General features: G+C 37.2%; 1 protein-coding gene across 1 annotated transcript in view; it reads left to right on the top strand.

Annotated features, from left to right (window-relative positions):
* Nucleotides 1-9,299: 9,299 nt before the first annotated feature.
* LOC129748075 (sialin) overlaps nt 9,300-17,656 on the top strand; it is a 66,741-nt gene continuing 58,384 nt past the window's right edge. The window contains exon 1 of the mRNA XM_055742547.1: nt 9,300-9,865. Coding sequence (XP_055598522.1) covers nt 9,823-9,865 — 43 coding nt within the window. The 5' untranslated portion in view covers nt 9,300-9,822. The remainder of the gene's footprint in view (nt 9,866-17,656) is intronic.

Below are 17,656 nucleotides of genomic sequence, written 5' to 3'. Positions count from 1 at the left end.
TGGTCTCGAAGATGTCGCCAGGTATTGTAGACAAATGTTCAATTATTTGAACGGTTATTCGGTGATAACCTCACCATGGATCAGCTTCGTACAGCAAACGATCGTGTCGAGCGGTGTGCCATCGTCACTGCAGTATAGATGCAGCAGCCATTCTTCAACGTCTCCCGCGTTTCCCCGCGTCTCCCCAGTTTGCTACTCTGGGTCCATGGGTACAATGGGAAGACTCATGATATAATTCGTGTATACCCCCTACTCCCTTAACTCCACCTGGGTCCCACCTCGAACTGTCACACTATTTATAAATAGCGGGAGGACTATTCGCGCTAGTGCGATCCAAGGCAATACTCATTGAAGAGACAACTTTCAGCAAAACCTCTCATCCTTACGATTCGACGTCCGAACTCTCCTCTAGCTACTTGAGAACCGACATCTCCTCGCAAATACTCGAGATTCCCACACAATACTCTACTCTTCGTGACTCGAGGCCTGACCTCTCCTTGCATCGACTCGAGGTTGACTTCTACTCTGCACGATTCAAAGCGACTCGAGATCTGATCTCTCCTCGTAATGACTCGAGGTGACCACTTATACCTCTCCTCTTGTTGATTAAGGGCCTGATCGCTCCTCTTACGACTCGGGACCCGACCCCTTATCAAAAAGACTCGAAGTTGACCACACAAACCTCTCCTCCTGAAGATTCGAGGCCTGACCTCTTCTCTAACGACTCGAAGCCCTAACTCTTATCTTCAGGATTCGAGGTTTGCCACCTTGCCCGTCGTGTGCCGATCGAGAGCAACTTATCTTAGACTCGCGTCTATCACAGCACACGCGTGGGACTTAACGCTGCGACTCGGATGATTCTTGACGAAGACGTCATCCTACACCGACTCAAATGGCTCACCCGGCGTCCAGAGCCACTCTACCTGTGGGTATTCCCCGATCGTGGAATAACCTTTCCCAACGATTTCCACTGCGAAGAAAGTCAAGTCTTATTCCCGCAGCTTCAGTTGTTGGGAACCGCCCTATTCGGATACTCCCCAAAAGTGGAGCATACTACCCAGAAGCTTCAAACCGTGGGGTCGGACGCACACTACTCGACAGCCACTCGTCGGAAGGGTCAGTCTACTTCGACCGTTGTCCGGTCTTCTTTATCCCTTTGGCTGGCAACTCTAGAATATTCTGCCCGCGGCTTTTTCTGCCCGTCGTGTGTCAGATCGAGAGCAGCTTATCCTGCACGCCACACATTCGGGACTTTGAACGCTACGACTCGGATGTTCCCCGACAGTGACCACAGGCAAACACCACATGTTCGGGTGTTTCCTCTACGTCACCACAATTTGGGCAATATGGCGAAGCCACGTATCCAACCCGGTAGTAGTACTACATGTCAGTAAGAAATTGTGTCATATGGAAGTCCACTTCACCGTGTCTTCTTTCGATCCAGTTCCCAATGTGCGGGATCAGACGATGGATCCACCTTCCTCTCGCTGAGCTGTCCCACAGGTGCTGCCAGCTGGACATCGAGACCTCGTTACGAGATCTCGTACGTTGGGCGTGTCTTTGTTGTCGTAGCAATAGACATCCTCCTCTAGCAAAACCGAGATGGGCATGACGCCCGCCACTACGCAGGCGGCTTCGGACGACATGGTCCTATATTCCCTGATAACCCGCAGGTTCATCACCCGCTGAACGCTGCCAAGTCTCTGCAGGTTACATTGTCTTCACAGGGCGTGCCTCCAGGCCGCTGTTCCGTATCGCAAGATTGACAGTATCCTCCTCTTACTACTGCGGATTGCCGAGAAGTTCGACATCATCCGTGTGAGTGCGGCCGTAGCCATTGCTTCTCTCTTACACACGTGGTCGATATGACTCGTAAAGCTGAGTCTGTCGTCTATTTGTTTTCATGGAAACAAGATTCAAACTTTACAAGCGTTTTTTCTGGGTTTGCAAATTTTATACATGGTACTCGTATGCCAATAGGGGCAGTACAGTACGCACATATCAAAGTTTTCAAATAAGTGAATCTTTTTTGACCCAACAATAACTTTTGTAAAAGATGGCATGGAAAGGCATAACCCCGTAGTAATTTTTGTAAAAGACGGCATGGAAGGCATGACCCTATAAACAAATTTTGTTAAAAAATGGTATAGAAAAACAGACCCTATCAAAAAAATTGATTCAAAATAGCAAGGGAATGGCATGTCCCTATAGTAAAACTGAATAAAAGAAAGGCATGGAAAAGCCATGACCTTTGATTTTTTGTAAAAGATGGCATGGAAAGGCATGACCCTGTAGTATATTTTGTAAAAGACGGCATGGAAAGGCATGATCCTGTAATATTATTTTGCAGAAGACGGAATGGAAAGGCATGACTCTATAAAAAAAAAGCATGAATATTCATGATCCAAACGACGATCTTAAAAAAAAAGGGTAAAGGAAGAATGACCTAAAGACTATTTTGAAAGTGAAGGCTTGAATAAGTTTGAACAAATCCACATTAAGAAAAGAAGACATGAATAAGTACGATTAATACGATAATTTAGCCGATAATAAAGCCAGGAAAAAGCACCCTTTAGCCTTATCATAAAAAAAGGCTTAACCATGAATCAATAAGCATAAAAAATAGATAAAAAGGCTCAAGAAGAATAATCAATTCGATATGGTGAGAAAAAGATATGAGTATGCCTGACTTATACGACAAATTTAAAACGGATGCTTAGATAAGACATCAACATAAAAAAAGGAAAATGTTGAGAATAAAGTTGAGCGCAGAGTACCAATCTAAAAGTTATACGAACGAGTCATTGAGCGTCAAAAATAAAAGGTTTTAGAGTCAAGGATTGAAGATTAAAAAGAAGGAGTATAAATTATGAGTCAAGTATTGAAGATCAAGAGTCGAAGTGCAATAGCTTGGAATCTAGTGTCATAGACCACGATTAAAAAAAATATTAACGATTGAGGTTCAAAAGTTAAAAGTCGAGATGCATAGATTCAAAAGGTTTAGAGTTAAGCGTCAAGAATGTAAGGTTCTAGAGTCAGGAGAAGGTTTAAGAGGTATGAGTTTAAAGTCGAAAGCTATAAGTCAAGTATTAAAGAACAATAGTCAAAGTGCAAAAGCTTAGATTCTAGTGTCATAGGCCACGATCAAATAAATCAAGAGTTGAGGTTCAAAAGTTAAAAGCCGCGATTTTTTGTTGTTTTGTTATTTTTTTGTTATTTGTTTAGATAATAGATTAAAGAGGGGAGCGTTGAGCGTCAAGAATATCAGTTCTAGAGTTAAGAGAACGTTTAAGAGGTATGAGTTAAAGTCGAAAGTTATGAGTCAAGTATTGAAGAACAAAAGTCAAAGTGCAATAGTTTGGAATCTAGTGTCATATGCCACGATCAAATAAATCAAGAGGTTAGATTCATAGATTAAAGAGGCGAGCGTTGTGCGTCAAAAATGTAAGTTTCTAGAGTTAAGAGAAGGTTTAAGAGGTATGAGTTTAAAGTCGAATGTATGAGTCAAATATTGAAGATCAAAAGTCAAAGGTCAATATTTTGGAATCTAGTGTCATAGGCAACGATCAAATAAATCAAGAGTTGAGGTTCAAAAGTTAAAAGTCGAGATTAATAGATTAAAGAGGCGAGTGTTGAGCGTCAAGAATGTAAGTTTCTTGAGTTGAGAGAAGGATTAAGAGATATGAGTTTAAAGTCGAAAGTTATGAGTCAATTATTGAACATCAAGACTCAAGAGTCAAAGTTCAATAGCTTGGAATCTAGTGTCATAGCCCACGATTTAAAAAAAATTTAAGAATGTCAAGAATGTATGGTTCTAGAGTCAAGAGAAGGTTCAAGAGGTATGAGTTTAAAATCGAACACTATGAGTCAAGTATTGAAGAACAAGAGTTAAAGTGCAAAAGCTTGGATTCTAGTGTCATAGGCCACGATCAAATAAATCAAGAGTAGAGGTTCAAAAGTTAAAAGCCGAGATTCATAGATTAAAGAGACGAGCTTTGAGCGTCAAAAATGTAAGTTTCTAGAGTTAAGAGAAGGTTTAAGAAGTATGAGTTAAAAGTCGAATGTTATGAGTCAAGTATTGAAGATCGAAAGTCAAAGTGCAATAGCTTGGAATCTAGTGTCATAGGCCTTGACTAAGCAAAAAATTATAAATTGAGATTCAAAAGTTAAAAGTCGAGATTCATAGATGAAAAAAGCGAGAGTTGAGCGTCCAGAATGTAAGATTCTAGAGTCAAGAGAAGGTTTAAGAGGCCACGATTTAAAAATCAAGAGTTGAGGTTCAAAAGTTAAAAATCAAGATTCATACACTCAGAAAAATACTATTATGTATGCCATAAGATTCTCTTATGAAGTGGCGCCATAAGAAAAATTAATGAAATTCATAAGATTGTCTTATGACGCGAATGAATTCTGAAGATGAACGCCTACTTCAATGAGAGGTTGTTGCTTTTCATAAGAGATTCTTATGGAAACAGTAAATCACTTTCTAATAAGAAAAGTTCTAGATATTTAATACTGAAAACATTCACTTTATTGTTTGCCAATTTTTTTTTAAATTAAATCCTTCATGGTCACCATCAGCAGCGCATCAACAGACGGTTCCATCAAAGTATTTTTTTTTGGCGCATCATCGACCTTTCGTTTTTTGCCGATCACCTTGCTGAAAAGTAAACAAATAATGTATTTTAGTTTACTAATATATTAAACGTTCACACCAAAAACATCAAATCGAACTTACCATTCCGGAGATAACAATAACATTTAACATTGAAGGAAAACTATAATAACTATGAACTGGCGATTGCTTCGTATTGTTAGATGATGAAAAAAAAACTGATGCTATGAATGAATGTGTTCATCATTTTTTCACAATGCCGTTTCTTCTATTTTTCATAAGAACATCGTATGAAAATTGAAAGAATTTCATAAGACTCTTATGAAACATTATTTTACACTCTAAAAAGCGGTTCATAAGATGGATCTTATGAAGATTATAATAAGAATTTGCCTGAGTGTAGATTAAAGAGGCAAGCGTTGAGCGTCAAGAATGTGAGACTTTACAGTCAAGCATTGAAATATCGAGTCGAAAGTATAAGAGGTATAAGTTTAAAGTCGAAAGCTATGGGTCAAGCATTGGAAATCAAGAGTCAAACATGTTTTTAAGTGTAGAGAAGGGGGCGAATGTGGTAGAGAATAGTGGGAGTTATCGGAAACTGGTTAATACATGAAGTTTGTTCCTCAAAGTTACTATTATTAGATTGATGAAATATTATTATTAGATTGAAAACAACAAAAAAATTAAATTAAATTTAAAAAAAAAATTACGGTGTAAGCTTTTCGGATAACTTTTAACTGATTCTGAAGTGTAGAAAATAAGCGTGTAGGTTGAAAATGTGATCCTGTAAACGAGATTCGCGAAGAACAGTCGGTTACGGTATCAGTCCTGTGGCGAGCGAAGTACCGATTTAAAAAATAATATTTACGCGAGTTTGAAGGAAACGGCCGGATGGAGTTACCACAATAAGGAATATCAATTCAAAATATTCCGATGAATGAAAAAATTTTGTCAAAAAATTTAATACGTTATTCACACTTAAGCGTAGTTATAGTCAAAGTCAGTTTTCTCATGGACAAAATAAAGTACGAACTCTTAATACCCTTAACAGATTTCTATTTCTCTGCTTAGAAAACTGCTCCGGCATCTTATAAATGGAAAAAGATTCAATTAAACTGCAAATCAGCATAAAAAATTGATTTTTTTTATAACCAATGAGATTTTTGGTAACTAGAACCTCGGAAAACATAATTCATGGAATTATTTCAAACGCAAGCAAGCAAATTTAAAAATTTCAACTGCTTTTGATTGAATTCAGATTTTAATTTTTCAGTTACTTTAACTTTTTCAGCTTCTTCTCATGTTAGCTAAAACAGAAGCCTGAACGAACAAACAAATTTATTAAAAGATATTTTATTTCCAGCTTATTTGAATTTTCTGGATGAATAGAATTAAATAGAATGTCATTGTTTCAGTCAAAAATATATTCACGAAATTTAAACAAATATTAGAACAGACATTTATGCTATCACAGAATAAGTAATGCTTTTGAAACATACTTACAAACAGGTACGATATTGGATGCAGCATCGGCCTGGATTTCGGGTAGAAATGTTTCACCGCCGCGCTCAATATGAACACTCTGGGAAGAACTTTTATTACCAGCAGATATGTACCTTAGTACTTTTGTATCGCTGAACTAATCGACTGTAGGTACCACTCATCCAACATTTTATATTATTTCTTTTTAAAATATAATCTCTCATTTTAACAATCTTGTTTGATGAAAAAATGTACTTTCTGCTAAGATCTAACACTTGGTTGTTATGTTATATAAATCGTATTTCATGTTTGAAAAAATCTTAATTTCGAATTGTTTTATGCATAGCACACAAAAATCTGTCAATCACGGCTGATCATCGTATATCGGTCGTTTCACGAAATTTTTGCGAATTTTCGTACACAAAGGTCGAGTTCATATGTACATAAATACGAGTCTCTCTTTTTGTCGTAATAAAATCATGCAATGCATTTTAATACGATAAAAAATATTTTTTTTTTTGTTTCGATTATATTCGTTTTACCATCTGTTCTGATTTGTAGCCACTAAATGTTTGCTTTCGGATGGAATGTAGAAGCGCTAATTGATTAACGGAAGACTTTTATTGTCTTCAACTGTTAGGTAACTTTATTATAAGTTTAAATGACTTGACTTAGACTGTTTTGACTTAATCTTTTATTATAGTTAGGAGCTATGTCTGATCACGACGATGGTTGCTTAGAACTGACTGTTTCATCAGCTGATCGGGTGCCGATCAGCTGTGTGGATCGAGAGCATTAGAAGATAAGCGCTCATTTCCTCTTACATATAACTTCCCAGAGAATATTTGTTTGCTCTTTTTATGCTGTATCATTTTTGGGGCTTATTAAGGTGGTTCAAGTTAATGCGTTTACACCATCTTTATGGCATTCGCGACTTTATCAACGTTGCAGTTGGCGGATCGTTATTGAAAAACTATCCGGTACAACTGTGTTCGATGTTTACTCTTGGGCTCGAACTCGCGGACATCGGCTCAGGAGACAACAGACTTGCCAGCTGAGCTATATCACAAGCCCATAAAGAATATGCATGGGCCGAACATTGTAGGTGCAGATATACGAAAATGAGTTTAAATAACATTCTATACGATATAAAATAAAATACGACTTCTGGTTGTCTGGGTGCATACTTAAAAAAAAATTAAATAATCAGAACCAGAGATAAGCTAGTATCATCAACTATGGAAACCGTCTATACGTCTGCGAATCCATGTTTTCAAGTATCCAAGGAAGGAGTTGTGTTAGTTGGTGAATGGTGCGATCATATTTTTTCTATACCTCCTGTGCTCCTAGACATTTCCTAAGGAAACTCCTGTTTCCATCAGGCATTTGATAAACGTCCAATAAAATTTGATCGAATTAAATATTGAAGGCAAATCAATACCATCAAAATTTCTTCCTTTCGATGATCCTTCCGAATTTTTGATAATAAACTAAATAATATCTTAATCGATGAGAATATTCTCATGAGTTCTCATTCCCGTAAAAATAGCAAGGTATCTTGTCGGTTGAAATTTCAACATTTTCGCAATTCAGATGATGATCTGATGAGCGCTTATTGGCTCCAGAAAGAAGGGTGACGATCCCAAACACTTTCAGATAAAGAAAAGTGGTAATTTGTAGTGAATTTCAAATAACATGTCGCTTGAGCATGCCATCAACCTTAGTCTAACCTTTTTTAGCCGTTTATAAATAACAAGGCAGAAGGAAAAAAAAAATATTTTTCGCATCTGTTAGGTACAAAAATTCAGGCAAATGGCGGTTGCGGAATTTAAATTTTTAATATTGGTTACCATTCAGAAGTCTTAAAAGCTTCGTCTTGGTCCAAAACTCATCTATGATTTTTTGCAAAATTTATAAGTAACGTTTACATGAGTAAATTTGAACTTTTAGGTTTGTATGGGAAAATTTAATATTTTGTACTGAAAGATCAACATCATTTTTGTTTCGTCTGTGGAACTGAGCCATCTGATGGTTTTTGTGCCAATTTATAAAATTACAAAAGGAAATTTTTCGCTAAACAACTTTGTCGAAGACCGTAACTTCGTATCTTATTAGGAAAAAAAAGTTATTAGCTATTTAACAGGGGTATGTCTTTTAACACTGATAAACAATAAATTCAATTGACATCCCTGCAGGGTGCCTAGCGAGGTATTGCGCGACTACTTTCCATGCAACACTTCGCGAGGATCAAGCAGTGATGTCAATGGGATTTATTGTTGATCAATGCAAAGAGACATACCCCTGTTAAACAGCTAATAACTTTTTTCCCTAACAAGATACGAAGTGATGGTCTTCGACAAGGTTGTTCAGCGAAAAATTTCCTTTTGGAATTTTATAAATTGGCCCAAAAACTATCAACTGGCTCGGTTCCACAGACGAAATAAAAATGATGTAGATTTTTCAGTACAAAATATTCAAATTTCCCATACAAACCTAAAAGTTCGAATTTACTCATGTAAACGTTACTTAAAAATTCTGCAAAAAATCATGGATGAGTTTTGGACCAAGACAAAGTTTTTTAGACCCCAGGGTTTGAGAAATTCCGAAATGACCCCAAATCGACTCAGTCTGATTTACATAGTACTTGTATGTATTAGTATTTGAATTACTTTAAAAGACGATGTCAAGAAACATAATTTTAGCACTTTAATGCATTTCATAATTCAATTCATCATTCAGAAAATCCAGAATCATGAAACCACCCTAGAACATTACACACACAATGGAATCAACAACATAGAGCGAGCACATTTTATCTCGCTCATCTCCCCCAGCAACACAAAATGTGCTTCTTCGATGTTTTCGGTATCTACCGAAACCCAGAGAGCGACGTTAATGTTGATCCTTCTTCTTACATTCATGCATTTTTTTTTCTTCTGTCTACAACACACACTGCTGCAAAGCATCGCCGCAGCATAACAAGTTTGACTTGAATCGAGGGGGATTCATCCACAGAAAGAACCGCGGGAGAGAACCAACCTTAAAAAGAAGGTAGCTCTACGTCACATTTCCGCGCCTTTCCACAGCATTTCTAGGAGCATTAACCCAGAACGAGAAATTGGGGGACGACTTGCTCAGACCAGGGAACGTGCTTTTCTCCCACACATCGGACGCGCGCCAGCCAGAGAAACGCATCAACCGGACGACGTCGACGTCTCATTCAGTTCGAAGTCGCGGCCGCAGTCGGACGTCCTCAGGAGGGAAACCTCGAAATTCCGAGCCGAACATCGAATCCGCGTGGCGTAGCGCGCGGTCCAGTTTTTCTTCTTCTTATTCCGCAGCAAGCAGGGACGCGCGCGAGTATCAAACCGAAGCTGCAAGCAGAACCATAGAACGGTTTTGGGGACCTCTCAAGGGCAAAGAAGTTACCGATTCGATACTTCTTGTTTTCGGGGGAAAACTTTCTTCTGAGGGTCTCGGAAGGTTCCTACCTTCCTCACCGGCTGAAGTGCGTGGACGTGGTGCAGTTCCATTAATAAGAGCGCGTTCTTTTCTTCTGTGGTGATATCTTGGCTTGGGTTTGTCCGACCAAAAAAGAAGTGTTATTGCGTGTGCTAGGGCGTTTGATTCCCCTCCATTATTTTTGGAGTGATTTCTAGGAGCATTTTGTGTGTGCCTGTCTGTGCGGATTTTAAAGGATTACCGAAGGAGTTTGAATCAGCATCATGGGAGATAACGCAGTCCCCATCAAGGGAAATGTTTTGGGATGTAAGTGTTATGCTGTTTTATTTATTTTTATTACTGGTTTTCACATGACAAAAAAGAAATAAGCCATCCGCCCTGAATTACTTTCCATATGTCCGATCTGAGTGAAAAATCGAGAAGGAAAAAGACAGTTCGGGGCAGAGAACGTGGGCAGATGTGCAGATTGCTGCTGGGTGCCATCTCATTTGGGGTAAAACTGTGTAGTAGCATTTGCCCAGTAGCGACACGAACTGGATATTTACCTTTCTACGTTTGTTCCGTGTGGTTCGTGGTTCACCTTTCCGGTATGGAAAGGTCATTTGAGGGTACGCGTGAAATAGGAAAAAAAAAGCCGGCCCGATCCCAAGCTCATCGGCCTAAATTTGGACCAGAGCGTCGTTATTCGATAAGCTCATGCGATTTGTTTATTGGCATTTAGCAGACCTTTTAATCGGATTCAGTATTCTAGTTTCGCCAAACTGTATGCAACTTGCCGCAACATTTTGAAATTCATGAAGGATTATAAGAATGTACATATGTTCAATCAAAGTTCTTTAAAAATTATAAGTGTGCATTAGAATCTATCTACTACACAAGATCAAGTTATCCAAAATCAATTAAAAGATGTATCAAAAACGTATAAACTTCTGTTCTCAAGTGATCCTAGCTTGCGTAGCTCGCATTAGATCCAAGTTACTAGACAACAATCAGCAAACAGGTGCCATGTTTCGATTTGAATTTTGGAATTCAATGTCATTCCAATCGAGCACAAGACTTATCAAACTGCACATTTCGCGATAATTGATGCAAATGTATTGTTATCACTGTTTATTCAAATAATAGCGTTTATTAAAAAATGATTCAACGACCATAGTGAAAAAGAAGAGGAAATCAATTATACTATCCTATTCTCTTTTTTATTCATTCATGTCAAATATACTCAACAATTAGTAGATCAAATGTTATATATGCTTCCATTCACAATGAAACGACGTGGAAGATTACATTGACAATAACGTGTTTGTCAATGCAATTATAATTCGAAATGCCCTTTTCGAATTGCAATTACAAAATATCTATCTACTGTTTTTGTATTAAACTGCTTGGGTTATTAAACAACAATTTCCTCATGAAGATGATTTTGTTAGGCGATCTCAATTTGTACACCCACAAATCAGACTCTACTCCAATAATGAACTTCCTTAAAGTTGAAATTATCGGTATAATATGCTATGCCGGACCGGCATTAAGAAGCTTTCTAATAATTGGCTGGCATTGCCCTCCGAGTGCAACCACATTGCATAAATATGTCTAAAAAAAACAAATAAAACACACGTTTCTTAATTGAAGCATTCGAATTTTTTTAAATGTAACAACTTGGTATGCCGCGCATTCAATTTGTTCTATTGGCTTGTTTAGCCTAACATTCATTTATTCGACTCATTGTACAGTCGGCCTAGCATCAATCGGTCTAACATTAAATCATCGGCCATAAGCTTTCAGACTTATGACACATTCGACTAACTGTCCAATACTGCATAACATTCATCGTCCTACCTAACGACCTTCGGCCAAAGACCAAAATAAATCTTAAATTTGCACGCATTAAAACGGGGTTTATATCGGAGCTATGTAAACGTAACACGTCTCGGTGGTCGAGTGGTTAGCGTGGTAAGGCGGTAATCGCTGGTCCATTGATGGCATGGGTTCGATTCCCATCTCGGTACTTTGCACTCAAAATGTAGGTCTTTTAGTGTAGGAGCAGCTTGCCAAACTTTACTGGTCCTTTGTTAGATCTAATGTACGGAAGAATACGTTTTCTCAAGCACTCTTTCTTGTACATTTTGGAGTCCATGGTTTTGTTTGTCACAAAAACCGGGGTTTTTCGTCCGCAGCTGCAAATACCTTGCCAGATCAAATGTTTTCTTGCAAACTTATCGGCAAAACCGAATCCTTCTGACGGTGCACCGGTCGGCATTGAATTTCTTGGCGATGTCATAGTCCGACTGCCCCGAGTTTACCTTAATCGTTCTCAACACAGAGAACAGAGTTCGAGCTGGAGCTCAACACGTGTGTGTGAATACCAGCCTAAGTTTCAAACCAAATGCGTAAGTGGACTAACATACATAAGATGTCGCTACCGGTACACCTATTTTTGTTTTCATTTTTTCGACACGCTTAGAAATTAATACTCATCACTTATCTCAAAGGAGGCCAGTGCAATGTATGACAGTAACACAAATTTTGGTGTAATAAATTTTAAAACATCATGATTTAAAAAAAAATGCAAATCATATTTCAATCACAATTAAACGCTGTCATATGCCCTACATTGTTCAAACAATTTTGGCGCTGAATTGAAAGTTAAATTCCAAGTGTTAAAGTATGTGTTGGGATTTTACAATCAGTTAACAGTTTTCTAGAACAGAAAATGTGAACATAAATGTTATAATTGTAAACTATGGCTCGATATTCTGGTTGATGTTACCTGAGATCGATAGATGAGGACTTGTAACTCAGGGTTAGTAATCAGTAGAAATGATTAAAGTTATTTATAAACATGAGTGACAAGATAACATCAACCGGAATACCGACCCATAATTAACAATTCGGTATCGAATTTTGAATACGGCGAATGCGCCAACTGTAAACAAATCCAGATAATCACATAAATGCGTTAAACTATTCATTTTACATCCGAAAATATGATCTCCTTTCAATTTTTCTTATTTTAGTGAAGTTAAATTTAATTTTTTAAATAAGGCGAATAGCTTTTTTTATGAGTGTGTAATCCCACAGTTCATTCGCCCATTTCCCCTAAAAATTTCGTCGCGAACAAAAGGGCCAATAGTTATTTCGAGATGGAAAAAGGGCATTGAAGTTTTCGAAAAAAAAAATTCCAGGACGAGGAGATGCACAAATCAGTATTTATAAGATCGTTGAATGTGCTAATGTGTTAACGTGATCATTTGGACCCGTTTTCAAGCCGAAACTTGCTTGAATATTGCTTCTTTAATGAGTGATCTAAAAGGCGAATAGTCATTCTGCAATTCAAAAGGGCACTCCAATTTGGCGAATGAACAAAATGAGAGCACCAGTCTGTGGTAAAAGGGCCCACAGTTATATTTATTAATTTTTTATGGTAATTAGTACGGAAAAGCTATATTTATCGATCGGGTGTTGAAATTTAACCAATTTGAAAGCATTTTAGCGACTTCTTTAGGAAAATGATTGTACGCAGCTAAATAGGAAATTGATTTTATTTTCTGAAACTTGGAATGCGTTTTTCTCAAAACAAAGGTCTTGGCGCATTCGCCGTATTCAAAATTTGATACCGAATTATAACATTTATGTTCACATTCTCTGTTCTAGAAAACTATTTACTGACAGACATACTTTAAAACTTGGAATTCAACTTTCAATTCAGCGTCAATATTGATTGAACAATATGGGGCATATGCTGGGACATACGACAGCGATTAAAGTATGATTGAAATTTGATTTGCGTTTTTTAAAAATCAAGATGTTCTTAAAATTTATTACACAAAAAGTTGTGTTACTCTCATACATTGCAATGGCCTCATTTGAGATAAGTTATGAGTATTAATTTCTAAGCGTGCCGAAAAAATGGAAAAATATGTGTACTAGTAGCGACATCTTATGGATGTTAGTCCACTTACGAATTTGGTTTGAAACTTAGGTGGGTATTCTCACACACGATTTCAACAAATTTTTGTTCGGGGCCCGATGTCTGTTCTCTGTGTTCTCAACACCGTTCCGATCCTTAGTTCCACTATGATGCTTGGTATGATCCTTCCGATCGATAGTACACTCAGCCGAAAAAATACGTTAAATTCACCTAGGTTTTCACGTAGGCACTCAACACGTGATTAAAAAGCTGATGGAAGTTTTAAATGTTTTTGGTTGTGTCGTTGCTATCTAAATTTTTACTATTTTAACACAAAAAATAAGTGTATGTTTTGATTCATATGATTATTTTAAAATAATAAAATTCCACTGGAAAATCCAAACAGTTTTTATATCACGATACGAGATACAACACCGCAACGTTCATATTTCAATGAAATCTACGTGAAATTCATGTAGCAGAACGAATTCTGTTCACATTCGGTCTACGTTACCTTTCAAGTGGAATTCACCCACAACTCATATGAAAATTACGTGAATTCTGTTTGCTATGCGAGCTCTATTTTCTACCTCACCTGATGATTCACGTAGTTTTCATCTGATTTTCAAGGTGGCAAAAATCTTAGAACATTTTCACGTAACGTTCATGTGAATAGTTTTTTCAGTGTTTGCATATCACGGAAACGTTCACACTCAGAAATGAAAATAATATAAAAATTATTAGCTTTCAGATATTTGGTATTTCCCCAGACAATTATCGTATTTAAATGCATTGCACGTTTTTATTACGACAATTCGTATATATGCATCTACAATGTGCGTCCCATGCATATTCTTTATCGTATTTAAATACATTGCATGATTTTATTACGACAAAATAAACCAAATCAAGAATATGTGTGCTAATGTACCTATATGGCCTCCAAAATGATACGTATATACTGGTTTTGCTGCATTATATACAAATTGTTTACACGTATATTTGCACGTATAATTGTGTTGCAAATTTGATATACCCACCAAATGGTTGTCTGGATCTTTGACGATATTAAACTAAAACCATTAAAAAGTAATAACGCACAATAATTTCTCATCGAAAAATAATCCAATGCATAAAATTTAATAACTGCGATATTTTTTCCCTGACGAACGCTTTGTGTTTTGTGCGTTTGAGTCCCAGCTAACCAGGATGAGATCACGTGCTAGATTTTCAGTAACGAGACGATCTTCAACTTGACTACATGTTGATTCCAACTTTTGTAAATATGGGATTTGATCATGTTAAAAAAGGTAGGAATTAATAGCAGCAAGTTGTTTGCAAAGGGAAAAGTGTCCCTCAATGTATGCTATGGTCAATTATGCATATTGGCCATAGAACGTTAACGAAAATCAAATGATTTTCGTTTGATTTTGTTTGGCTAGTTCTGCTTTAAGCGTTTGTTATAGGCTCCGGCTAAACTTTTTTCCCCAACCACCAGATGTCACTTCCGTCACTTCCAATGCATAAAATTTAATAACCAAGATATTTCTCGGCGAGAAATATCCCAGTAATTACACCCAGAGAAATTTAACTCTGTGAGTGGGCACGGTAAAGCGTGGAAATACATGAAAAATAATATTTTTATATTTTTTCATTTCTGAGTGCACGGAAAATAATAAAAAGGTAAAATTTACCGAGATAGCGTGGTGAAAGCTCGTGAAAGGTAGAAGGTAACTTCTACCTCTTCGATGTGAAACTCACTTCACAGCGAGGTAAAATTTACCTGAATCGAGGTTTGAAAAAAGGAACAATTCACCGAGAAAAAAGGTGAATCCAAATAAGGTAAAACTTACCTCGTAGCTAGGTGAAGTTGACCTGAATTGAGCTAAACAAAACGGTACAATTCATCTCGAAAAAAGTAACTTTTGCCGAACACGTTTATTGAGGTTAAGCTGTTTTGTCGTTCAGGAAGGAAGTTTTGCTCCGTGCCCAATATGTGAATATTGGAACAGAATGGTAAGTGTTTTCCTATATATCATTTAGTTGTGCTAGTTCTCGTCATAATACTTTTCTTTTGTTTCAGATCAGCCCACATAGCTTCAAGGTGAATTCCACGTCATCCTCCAGATAAGACAAGAATATTTTAACGCAATGCAGGGGGATTACGTAAAAGTCCCTATTTATATCAAATAAATATTAATTTTTGAAAATGACACGAAGATGGTAAAGTGTCACTAATAAAACTTAATAATGAAATTAATTTTTGAATGAATTTTGTTTTAATTTTTATTGAAGAAACTAATCAAACCAACTAGCAATTACCTTCCACATCAGTGAATAGAAAAACGGTATTATTTACTATTTTGCTAGGTGAATGCAAAAATGGTGAAATTTACCTTTTTGCCAGGTGAATTGGAAAACGTAAAATTTACTTTTTTTCTAGGTGAAGAAAAAAAAGGTAAAATTTACCTCGAAAGAGGGATGAAAAAAAATCACCTCACAAAAAGGTTAATTTTACCTTTTTTATTATTTTCCGTGTTTGAGAACGCTGCACACGGTTGATTGACCATTTTCAACGATATCACGATTTTTGAGTCTGACCACGTCGGGTTTTTGACATGGGTGTTCAAAATTAATTCAATTTTCGCTGCTTTCATCACGTGTAACTTTTTTGATACAAAACAAATCATAATGAAACTTTCAGCACTGATAGAAGAAACATTCCAAAAAAAAGTACTATCAAAACATTCCAAATCTGACCACCAGGAGCGCTGTGGTATAATATACAGACATTGACAGGCACTTCCCTATAAACACATAAAGGACACACACAAATTTAAACAAATGACTTTCGAAGGTAGACGTACTATATCTCTACAAGTTCTGTAAGTTCCTGTAAATGTCGTCTTCGAGAAATAAAATGTAGAATAATAGTTTCATTCAAATTTATATTGTTTGAATTATTCCAAAGTACCAGTCAAAAGGAAAAAGATTTAAAAAAAACTTATATTTTGTTCTCTATGCAACAATCTATGGGTTAACACTTCCATCTCCTTTGTCCTCTAAGTCTATTGGAACGATTGGAACCTACAAATGCTCAAAGTCATGATCATTACGACATAAATTCTGCAAGCAAAATAAACACGAAAAAGCAAAGTGTCTTAAGAACAACCCAACCAATAGACATGTGATGTGACAACGTTTAACCTGTTTAACAACGGTTTAAGGTTTACCTTTCTGATTGTCTAGCGAAACCATCGACCAACTCATCTTCGTTCCGATTGCGTTTTATCAAGGGGTCCATAACCTCACACCTGATAAGGAACCGCAGAGATAGTAAACAGAATTGATCTTTCAGTGCAAGTAAGTATGTCACTGATGAAGTATGCCACCCGAAACCTCAAGACGCGTGTTATGCGTTTGGTGTATACAACCAAGCGCAGTGCATAGATAACTACATATATAGAATACGCTCAAGTTTTAGAAGGTAGGTTTCAACAGCTGATTGGAAACAGCAACTGCTACTCTACTCTACTGAGAGTACAGGGTGACAAAAAAGCCCGGTCACACAGAAAAATCTTATTATTTCAAAGAATAAGAAGAAAATCAGAATCTGACTTTCATAGCTTTATTCAGTAACTCATCAAGAAACTTTACAGACGATATCTCGGAATTACACCACCTTTCTCTGATCGAACCAGCTTCAGACGTCTCGGAAAGTCATCGCAAGCGGCGCACAAGTCCGGTCTCGTATAATCTTTTTCAACCTTGGAGTTCTCACAGACCTTGGTCGTCCAGATCGTGTCTTGTCCTCGGAGCCCCTGGTCTCTAGGATCGATTTATGGTCTGGTACACGAATTTCCGGTTAATTACGAGCGGTTTTAGGTGTTTGAATATGTTGAATATGTGACCGGGTTTGTACCCTCTCACATATTCAGCGATAACAGCTGCTCTCAACTCTGCCACTCACAACTTAATGTACACAAACTGCACAGAAACGGAACTCTGCCACTGTGGGCAGCAAAGTTAGCCCTTTCATTTGACATATAGATGGCACCAGAGAGATACAACGTATAGGCTACAGGCGACCCCAAAAAAAGTGTGACAGGTCTTTTTTGTCACCCTGTATACTCGTTCAATAGTCAATTTTATAACACCTCACCCTGAGTACCGGTTGAATGAATCTT

Source organism: Uranotaenia lowii, chromosome 2 (genome assembly GCF_029784155.1).
Source record: "Uranotaenia lowii strain MFRU-FL chromosome 2, ASM2978415v1, whole genome shotgun sequence".
Classification (NCBI taxonomy): Eukaryota; Metazoa; Arthropoda; class Insecta; order Diptera; family Culicidae; genus Uranotaenia; species Uranotaenia lowii.
Note: the sequence above shows the minus strand (reverse complement) of the source record. Positions and strands in the feature narration are given on the sequence as shown.